Source organism: Lagenorhynchus albirostris, chromosome 19 (assembly GCF_949774975.1).
Source record: "Lagenorhynchus albirostris chromosome 19, mLagAlb1.1, whole genome shotgun sequence".
Taxonomy (NCBI): domain Eukaryota; kingdom Metazoa; phylum Chordata; class Mammalia; order Artiodactyla; family Delphinidae; genus Lagenorhynchus; species Lagenorhynchus albirostris.
In genome coordinates, this window is record NC_083113.1 from 31,767,337 (window position 1) to 31,777,883 (window position 10,547).

Below are 10,547 nucleotides of genomic sequence, written 5' to 3' on the forward strand. Positions count from 1 at the left end.
GTGAAGCAAGTCAGAGTTCTATCTGTTCTGCATTGTTTAAATATCCTAAGTCTTTCTGGACAGTAGAAACTCAGCCTGAGTGCCGTCTCAGGGAGCAGATATATCTTCCTCCATCAGATTGCTTCTCTCATTACACCCTTTGCTTACAAAGCAGGGGAAGTCTAGAATAGCACGAGTGGGGAGATGACAGAAGTCTCACAAATCCGAATTGTGGCTTAGTCCTGGTGAGCTAGGTAAAATTATCCCCACTGTACAGATGAGGAAACTGAGATATAGACAGTGAAATTGACCAGGGCAAGACCATGAGGCTGAGAGGTTGGAGAGGAGCTCAGATCTCCGGGCTTCCAGCCATGCAGTTTCATCATCCAAAAGATGAAGGAAGTAGACCCGACTGGCCACCAAGGAGTCACCACTGTCTATGGGTTGGTAGAAGCTACTAGGAATCATTACCCCTTTCTGAAGATGTTGTCTCCATAACCGCTGAGATAGTCATAACCCTTTGCCCTTGCCCTATCCACATTCTAGTCTAGAACATTTTGTTTATTAACTTTCTTTGAAAATCAGGATGTCAGATTGAGCCAGTGAGTTCCTCTGGGGTGAACTCACTCATGACCACCCAAGGCTGGGAGATGCTAGAGAGACCCCAGCCTCTCTCCACAGTGATTTTGTACAGGCTGCTGGAGAGCAGGAGTTGCATGGCTGCCCATCTCTAGTTCAGACCTCATTTCCTCAGGTCTTAGGGCATCCCTGGGACTTCCCAGCCCTTCTGGAGCAGTGAGGTAGTCCAATTCTGTGGAAACAGAGGCTGATGACCTTTATCTGCCCATTTCAGGTATGGATTGATGCTGCAACTCAGATATTTTTTTCCTTGGGCGCTGGATTTGGTGTCTTGATTGCATTTGCTAGTTACAACAAATTTGACAACAACTGCTATAGGTAAGATCCTTCCTGGGGCTCTGGAAAGCTCTAAATCCTGGGAATCAACCCTTGCAGGGATGGGAGAGAGGGCTCTGGTCTGGGACAAGTCAAATTTTCTGCTTGGGTTTCTTTCCCCGTGAAATGAAGCAGAGTAGACCATCCTGGATGTTCTGTGAACTCCAACATGGCCTATGGGGGTCCTGATGAACATATGTCAGTTCAGGACACCTCCCAGATAGATGCAGGGTGAGGAGCTGGCAAAGTTGAGGCCACTAACACTGGGATATCATGAGGGTGGGTGGCTGGGACAGAGGGGCACTGTGTGGCTTTCAGAGCAGCCAGCACTGCCTGTCTGTCCATCTGATGCCCAGGCAGACAAGGTTGGAATATCCAGGCTGGTTGCTTGAGGGGTGAGGGCCTAGCAGGGTCAGAGCTTAAGACCACACAGCAGAATGAGAAGTCTGCTCAGTGCCGTAGAGTCAGAAGACCATGCTCTAGATCACCTGGTCCTGTAAGCATTTAATGCTGCCTCCTGCAGCCACAGTGCTGTGAGGGCTTCAGACATGGGCACAGATGGGGCTGCTTCCATCCCTCTCTATCAAAGGCTTAAGACAGAATCATAACCTCCCTGGTACAAGACAGAGTAGGATGAATGCATACCAGTGGGACAGGCTTTAGGGAGGCTAAGGAAATGGGGTGATCAGCCATCTGATGGGGGGTCAGCAAGAGCACAGAAGTGCATTTGAGGTGAGCCTTGGAAGATAGTTAGGGTTGGGATAGGCAGACACGGAGTGAGTGGACAACTTACAGCATGAGCAAAGCCAGGGGAGGTGGTGTGTTTGTGAACCGGCAAGTTGACTGGTTTGCTCAGAGAGTACGTGTTGGGGAGTCATGGGAAATAAGCCTGGAAGGAAGGTTGGGTCATCTCAGCAAAGTCTTGAATGCCTGGGTGAAAAGTTGGGAGGCACTGGGGAGCCACAGAAAGTTTGTTGAGGAAGGAGGCTGGTGCCTCGATTTCCCAGCAAGAGTTCGATATCAGGCTCTGGTGTTAAAGTGTTTCATCCAGAAGCTGCTGACCTATTTCCTGCACCTACAGGTTCTGACCCTGTGATGGTGGGGTGCTGGGGGCCCATGTGGCAGCAGGGACGCTGAAGAGGGGGTTGGCATCTGAAGCCGTGGATTCCATAGATGATCCAGCAGTCCATAAGCGGGGTTGGGGAGAGTCAGACCACTTGAACTAACAGTGCTTTCTTTTCTCTCAGGGATGCCCTGCTCACCAGCACCATCAACTGTGTCACCAGCTTCATCTCTGGGTTCGCCATCTTCTCCATCCTTGGTTACATGGCCCATGAACACAAGGTCAACATTGAGGATGTTGCCACTGAAGGTGGGTGGGCAGACTTGCCCACTGAGGAGGCGGGGGCTGCAAAACTCACCTCTTTCTTAGCAGTTCTCCTGTGGCTGTGGGACTGAGAGGACTGGACACGGAGCTTTCCCAGCTGCCCACTTTCTTTGAGGCCATCAGTAGGAAGTCCAGGCAGAATCATCTTCTGAGTCAGGCCAGACCAGATAGATTTGGGAGCACTGACTCTGTACCAGCCCCTGTGCTAAGCACTTGACGTATCTTGGTTTAGTTCTTGCAGTGTTACTAGGCAAGTGTTAATAGACCCACTTTAAAGATCAGAAAGCTGAGACTCAGGCGATTGAAGTTGTTCAACCAGCTCGTGTCCTTCCCCACTGCTTCTCATATTCTTATGGCCACAAACAGGCCAAGACTTGGGGAGGGGCTGCCTCTGATGGACTCTGAAAATCACAAAGTTTTGAAAGTGAGAGGATCCCTCATGGGGTGCAGGAGGTGGGGTTTGAGGCCCGTTGCCTGTAGCTGTCCAGGAGAGGTACTGCCCTCTGGCTTGGCTCTTTGAGGTCAACCTCCTTGGTGCGTAGGTGAACTCAGGCTGAAGCTGGTTTCATCAGTCATCTTTAGACCTTGGTTTGCTCCATCTACACATGACTGCCCAAATATCATGGGGCTGGGCTGGGGCTTGTTGGGCCTCAAAATGCTCTCCTATCATCTGCAGCTCAGACCAACAGTCCCAGCTATTAATGAGGTCCTTGATGTTTCTTACAGGAGCTGGCCTGGTCTTCATCCTGTACCCAGAAGCCATTTCCACCCTATCAGGATCCACATTCTGGGCTGTCGTGTTCTTCGTCATGCTCCTGGCTCTGGGAATTGACAGCTCAGTGAGTGACCTGGCTGGGGATACCATCCCCCCACAGATACCACTAGACCTGACCCTCCCTCCCCTAACTACACTCACACTACTCAGAGTTCCCCCGTATTCAAGCCCCTGATCAGTAGTTGTTTGCAGAAGACCTTATTTAAATGCAAACAAGGAAATCAGTACTCACTCAGAAAGGCAAGATTTAGGCCAAAGCCAAGAGCCAAGAGAAACCTACTTGATGACATCATGGAACTCTACCTTAGAAGGGACCTCAGATAAGCCAGCCCAATACTCTCCTTTTACAGATGGGAAACTGAATTCAGAGAGGGCGTGGCTAGAACTCTTGTTCTCTAACCAACCACTCTTCCCAGGGTATTTCATCAGCATCCACTCAGGCTGAGTGAGCGGACAGGAGTCAGGTCCCTGTTGATAAGGGGGAGACAGGAGTTATCTCTTCACCCTCTCCCACATGGTTTCTGAGTTCTGAGGTTGGTTGAGAATAGGGCAGAAGTAGGGTGAGAGGATGGGGAGAAGGGAGGATCTGCTGATTTCTCTAGAGAAGCAAGGCAGCCTCCAGGGTTCATGAGTCCAGGGCTGCGGGAGGTCCAAGGGAGCCGGGAGGCCTGAGACTGGGGTTCAGAGAGTCCCTCACTCCTGTGTTGACTGAAAAAAAAATGCACAACCTGGGACTTCCCCAGTGGTCCAGTGGTTGAGACTCCGAGCTTCCACTGCAGGGGGCACAGGTTCACTCCCTGGTTGGGGAGCTAACAATCCCACATGCACGTGGTGCGGCAAAAAAAAAAAAGTGCACAACCTAAAAGTTGAGAATTATGTTTCAGTTGGCAGACTTTCTGGGGACTTCAAGCCTGGGAGGCAGGCTCTCAGATCGCTCTGAGGGACTGCTCTGAAGAGGTCAGGGAGGAGCCAGGATATGTAGGAGTTTTTGCAACAAAGACCAGGTGGTCAGAGCATCAAAAGATTACTGTTAATTAAACAAAACCAGACATCTCAAGTTAATGAATTTAGCGCTTTTCTATATATGGGAAGATGCAAGAGTCTGGGCTCATTGAAATCATTCCTTTGATATGCACCAGATCTACGTAGAGCCAGTATCCTTTCTTTCCCATCCTGAGTCCCCTCAGGTGCACCTTTGCGGGGGCAGCAGTAGTGGCTGATGGCTTGGTGGCTGTAGCATCCTTTGTTTGCTGATATGTTGGACAACATTTTTCATTCACCTCTGTATCCTACCTGCCTGGTTCCCTTCAGATGGGAGGCATGGAGGCGGTCATCACGGGCCTGGCCGACGACTTCCAGGTCCTGAAACGACACCGGAAACTCTTCACATTTGGTGTCTCCTTTGGAACCTTCCTTCTGGCCCTGTTTTGCATAACCAAGGTGAGGGGGGCTGGGCTCTGGGTCACCTGGGGCTTCTGAGGCTGCATTTCAATCCAGCCAGATATTCCCAGACTTGAAGCTGGGAGGTAGGGCTAGGGTGAGCTCAGGGGAACCATGGCAGCGCCTGGTATCCTGAACTCCGTGGCCCAGTCCCTTAGGGTTACACCCCATTGTTATCTGTCCCTTCTGAGCCTGAGGATATCCAGACAAATCTTTCAACTGCTTGTTGGTTTGGGGGGACAGCAAAAGTCCATTTTAAACTGCCAACTGAAGGAAGTGCACAACCTGAAAGCTGAGAATTATGTTTTGTTCGGTGGACAAAACTGAGGACTTAAGCCTGGGACACAGCATCTCAGATAGCTCTGAGCGACTGCTCCAGAGAGGTAAGGGAGGATCCAGGATACATGAGTTTTTGCAACAAAGACCAGGTAGTTGTTACATCAAAAGATTACTGTTGACTAAAGAAAACCAGACGTCTCAAGTTAAGGAATCTCATGCTTTTCCATGTATGGGAAGATGCAAGAGTTTGGGCTCACTGAAATCATTCCTTTGATATGGACCTCAGCTATCTAGGGCCAGTATCCGAGCTTTTTGCTGACTGCTAGATGGCGGGCATCCTGTTTCTATCCTGAATTCCCTCAGAGCTCACCTTCAGAGGGATGGCTATAATAGGATGGCTGCAACATCTTTTGTTTACTGACGTGGCAGGCAACATTTTTTTTTTCATTGATAAAATCCATCTTGCTTTTTACTGGCTGAAGTCCCCACCCTCATACATAGAATACGTAGAATACGTAGCAGCAACACAGTAGCACCAGAAACCCCATTACCTGTGTTGGGGGTGGGTGTGAGTTCTGAGTGAGCGGGACAGGGGACAGCTCAATTTTGATGGATGTAACAGTTGATAGCCATTTCTATCCATCATGGCCTCAGGCTTTCTCTGTCCATGCCCCAGGGTGGAATATACGTGCTGACCCTGCTGGACACGTTTGCGGCGGGAACCTCCATTCTGTTTGCTGTGCTCATGGAGGCCATTGGCGTCTCCTGGTTTTATGGTACGTGCTGGGTCCTGAGCGTGTGGAAAAGCCTCGGGCCCCGTGTGCTTCTGGAGCCTTTTCACCTGGAGGTGCAAAGGGGCTTTCCATTTCCAGGGCAGTCACTGGCTGATCCCAGAGTTGAGCACGTTGCTTATTGGGCACAGCTCTTCCAGCCCTCAGCTCATCTTTGCATGAGCTCCCTTTAAAAGGAGGAGGCAAGGGCCCCAAAGGCATCAGTGTCAGCTGTTAGAGAGGAACTCAGAGGAAGATGCTGCTCCTCAAGCCATGTAATTCACTCTAGAGTAGGGTTGCCAGGTTTAGCAAATCTGGGATACGACACATCCAGTTAAACTTGAATTTCAGATAATGAATCATTTTTTTAGTATATGTCCCAAATATTGCATGAAATTATTTAAACTAAAATGACTTTTGTTGTCTCTCCGAAATTCAAATGTAACTGAGTGTCCTCTATCTTCTCTGGCAACCTTATTCCAGAGCTGAATGGGGAGAACATGGTAGAAAGTGAAATGTGTTGTCATTGTTCATTTTTTCCCCATGTGTCACTCACTCTTTTCTACTCATTGGAAAGAGTCTGGTCTCTTCTACCAGATTAAAGTCGGGGAAAGCTCTATACACACAGCCATCATTGTTTTAAGAGGGAGGGAGCGGGAGGAAAGAGCTGGGCTTTGGAGTCAGGCCACCCTGGCTGTGTAACCAGGGCCAAGTCCCCTCCCCTCCCCGAGCCCTGGTTTTCCCTCTGAAAAAGGAATTGGGGCGGCATCTACCAGGGGATGCTACCCCTGAGTGTGTTCTCTCCCCTGTTCTGAACCAACCAAGTGCCTGTCCCCAGGTCTCCTAAGTGCCAGGGTATCCCTGTCTTAGGAGATACTGTTCTGCTGTCCACCTGGGGACAGACCCTCTTGGGAAGGCAGCAGGGGTGGCCCCAGGCTCTGCAGGGGCCGCTGTGATGGGCCTGCCCTGTGTGTGCGCAGGTGTGGACAGGTTCAGCAACGACATCCAGCAGATGATGGGGTTCAAGCCGGGCCTGTACTGGAGACTCTGCTGGAAGTTTGTCAGCCCTGCGTTCCTCCTGGTGTGTAGTGTGTGGTTGGGCATCCTCGGGTGAGGGGTGCTGTGTGTCTGGGGTGAGGGTGGGGGTGGGGATATTTGCTTCTAAGGGGAGGAGGTTGGGATGCAGGGCCCTGGTCACGCAGACAGATGCTCAGGATGCTCCGCCCTGTTGATTCCCAGGAGGCTGCACATGAGAGGGGTCGCCAGCCTGGGGCCAGGTCTGGGCCGGGGGCTGTCTGTGCCACCACTCAGTTCCAAGGTCACCTTTCTAGTCTTCTTCTCTTTGTATTGCTCCTGTTTCTTTGTCTCCTTTTTGTTATCCTTCCTTACTTGGATTCTTCCTCCTTTCTCTCTCGATCTCCCTCCTTCCTTATCTTCTCCATTCCTGCATCCATCTCACACGCTGGCCCTCACTTCCCTCTGGTCCCTCTCTGCATCTCTCCCTCTCTCCCGCCTCCTTCCCTCTCTCTCCCCTCTCCCTGTCTCTCTCCCTCTTCCTTCTGTCCCTTCCCCCCAGTTTGTGGTGGTCGTGAGCATCATCAATTTCAAGCCGCTCACCTACGATGACTACATCTTCCCACTCTGGGCCAACTGGGTCGGGTGGGGCATCGCGGGCTCCTCCATGGTCCTGGTGCCTGCCTACGTCGTCTACAAGTTCCTCAGCACGCGGGGCTCCCTTCGCGAGGTGAGCTCTGGGCCGAGCCTGGGGGAGGGTGGGGGACAGCACGGGAGGGGGCATCCCGAGTCATTCCCGCTGGGGTGAGAGAGGGAGACAGAAGGACACGGAATCTAGAGTCAGACGGACCTGCCACGTTGGCCACGTTATTTACCCCAAGCCTCAGGTTCCACATTTGTAACCTGGGGTAATCATACAGACCTTGAAAGGTGAAAGGAAGTGCTTAGCGCAGGGCCTGGCACACGGTAGATGGTCACCACGCGGCACCTGCTATCGTGTTGAACGTCATATGCACCGTGTGCTCCCACTCTGTTCCTACCGTTGTTTATGTGAGGAGCTCAGCCCTCCAGTCCCCTAAAGAGCAGTTAATCTGCATTAACTGTGCCCACTCCCGTGTCCCACCTCCTAAGGTTTGTCATGTCCCCAGATGTCCCCCACTCTCCCCATCCAAACTCACCGTGACCTTGTATCTTGGCTTTCACCTGCTTCTATTGTGAACCTGATACCTGATCAGCCTAAACCAGAGATTTCCAAAATACATTTTCTTCTTTGACCTGTGTACATTGCAGGTACATATACGCATGATCTGCGTTTTCATTAAAATTATGTCTTTCCTATAGTTTGGTTGTTAAATGCCCTTTCTTTTATAAATAATGGTGATAGTCATTTCCTCATGCCCTTACTTATAAAGATCTCATCCTTTCATTCCTTTATCCACTCCCTTCACAGATATTTACTGAGAATCTGTACGGGGCAGGCAGTATCCTCAGCTCTAGACACACTCCCCGGAGCTCATGTTCTCATGAGGGGACAGAAAGACACAGGAGGACATAAAGGAGTGAGCTGTACAGGAACTTAGGGCAGAGGGTCCCAGGCAGGGCTGGGACCCCCTCCCCCTGTGACATGTTTCCTGTCCATGAAATCCCAAAGTCCAGGAACCTCTGGGTCACTGGGAGGATCCATGTTCTGTGAGCTCATCCCGGACGTGGAACCAGGACCTGCTTTGAGCTTTTTATTCTCTACACTTTGGGATCCCCCTCTAGTGATCAGACATTGATTCCAGATGCATTCCCTGAGTCCACCCTGTGTCTACAGCCCAAGGAGGCAGCCCCAATCCCCAGGCAGGGCTGAGGTCCCATCACTGAGTTCTCATTGTGCTCTGAACTTGTCCTCTGCAGCACTGACTCCAATCGTGGTTGTAAAACTGCCTGTCTGTGTTTCTGTTCAGTGTCAGCCCCTTCCATGAGCTGTAAGCTCTCCCAAAGCAAAATGTGTGGGTGACCTTCAGCTCTGGATCCCCAGGGCCTAGGCCAGTGTGTGACTACAGTCATTGACTCAATAAACATTCACTGGATGAATGTCTCAAAGTGAACTAACCAGGGTGGGGAGTGTCTTGTACAAACCTCTCCTGCTGTCCATGTGAGACTTCAGGGCCAAATAGCAGGTGGCCCTGATGTGTGGTGTCCTCTGGGCTGCTGGAAGGGTGTCCCTGGGCCAAGCTGAGGCCTCCTCCCCTTCTCCATCCTTTCACAGAGACTGGCCTATGGCATCACCCCAGAGAACGAACATCACCTGGTGGCCCAGAGGGACGTCAGGCAGTTCCAAGTAGGTGCAGCTTGGACCATTTTGATGGGGGCCACGGGGCGGGGGCCCTACTGCTCCCTGCTGTGCTATCGGAGGCAAGACCACACACCACACTCCAGAAAACCCAGAGCAGCTGTGGGCTATAGCCCCTGGGGGTGTGATGTTACAAACCGGAGGAGAGGGGCCTGTCTTCTGCCTTCTACCAGCTGTCGCCTGCCCCTCCACTCCTTGGTCCTGAGATACCAAATGCCCAGACTTTCCTAAACTCGGTTCTCCCTCTTTGAGTTGTGACCACGGAGTATCCCCAAATTAGGCTGAGGATTTCTTATCTTGAAGGAAGCGCTGTAGGTACATCAATAACGTGTTGACCTGAGTCCTACCCTTTTCCCCTGTAAAATATGGGGGTGGGGGAGCCAGGAGGGTCCCGTGAGCCCCCCTGCTTCAGACTTACCGTGTGACTTTGTGAAGGCTCCTTTGCCCTTTCTGGGTGCCCATGACAATTAGGGGATTGGCCTGCGTGTTCTGCAGGTCTTTGAAGGAAACAGCTGTGTTTTCTGCCCCTCCATGTGTCTTACTGCCCTTCTCAGCTGGCCCTTGTCCCTCAGTCCCTGCCTGCCCTGGCCCTGGCCTAACAGCCTTGCCGTCTTCCTCTGCAGTTGGAACACTGGCTGGCCATCTGAATCTGACCCCGAGGAGGAACCCTGCTGCACCAACGTTCAGGTCAAAGGTTTCCTACAACCCCAGACACTGTCTGGGGATTCCTCTCCGACCCCCCTCTTCCTCTTTTCCAAGTTAACAACTGATTTAGTGACCTGGTTTTCGTTCACTTTCTGTTCACCTGGCCTGAGGGCTGTGAGCTTGGATTGGTAAGCCTTGTGGGAGAGGAGGAGAGGAGGGAACAGGAAAAATGACTTCCGTCGAACCTCTTTAGTTTTGAGGAAGTCTCACCCAGTGTGGGAACCGGCCCGAGCTGACGTCCACGGGCTTGGGAAGGACTCCCCACCTCGTTTGCTGGTACTTTGGGCCGCAGAAGAAATCCTCAGTCCACCAGATCAGACAGAGGATGTTGCTTTTTGGTCAGACACTGTAAAACCAAAACACAAATAAAAAGCCCAGCTGGGTTTGGGAGGTACAGAGATCTTGCCTCTCTCGTCTGCCCCGGTCAGTGCTCTGTTGTCTGGACCTTGGTTGGGGGGCTTGGGGTATTTGTCGCTGTTATGAAGTCCGTGGATAGAAGCTCTGGGGGGTCGTGAGCAGAAATCTTCATAGTTAGTTTTCACTCTGGTTGACCTGGGTTTGATTTGTGTGTGTTCTGGAATATTCTTGTGGTTTCTGGCGCTCAGAGGGTCCAGAGCTATGGGTGTCACAGTGAGTGGCTTCTGCAGAAGCAGCAGACAAGTCTGTAGAGACCACATGCGGGTCTCGCTCTGTCAGATGCATGGAGCTCAGGAACCTACCTGTGGCTCCTGAGACCTTCCTGGGGGACTCAGGACAGGAACCCAGCAAGGCCAGCTGCATGTCTCCGCTACGGGATCCTCTGCTGTCCTCACGGGGCCAGGTGGGTGTCCAAGGGCAGCCCGACAGGCTGTCTGTTTCTGTATTGTTCACAGACACCTGCAAAGCCTGTCCCTGGGAAATCCCACC

General features: G+C 51.7%; 1 protein-coding gene across 6 annotated transcripts in view; it reads left to right on the plus strand.

Annotated features, from left to right (window-relative positions):
• The window catches only part of SLC6A2 (solute carrier family 6 member 2), a 37,959-nt gene extending 27,900 nt beyond the window's left edge, over positions 1-10,059 (plus strand). For 5 of the 6 annotated variants that reach the window (XM_060132726.1, XM_060132725.1, XM_060132728.1 and 2 more), the window contains exons 7-15: positions 833-936; positions 2,181-2,305; positions 3,047-3,159; positions 4,407-4,535; positions 5,491-5,590; positions 6,565-6,665; positions 7,161-7,328; positions 8,853-8,924; positions 9,560-10,059. In XM_060132726.1, coding sequence (XP_059988709.1) covers positions 833-936; positions 2,181-2,305; positions 3,047-3,159; positions 4,407-4,535; positions 5,491-5,590; positions 6,565-6,665; positions 7,161-7,328; positions 8,853-8,924; positions 9,560-9,583 — 936 coding nt within the window. In that variant the 3' untranslated portion in view covers positions 9,584-10,059. Of the gene's footprint in view, positions 1-832; positions 937-2,180; positions 2,306-3,046; positions 3,160-4,406; positions 4,536-5,468; positions 5,591-6,564; positions 6,666-7,160; positions 7,329-8,852; positions 8,925-9,559 lie in introns of those variants that run through there. The other variant, XR_009537323.1, reaches the window with a different exon arrangement.
• The last annotated feature ends 488 nt before the right edge of the window (positions 10,060-10,547 follow it).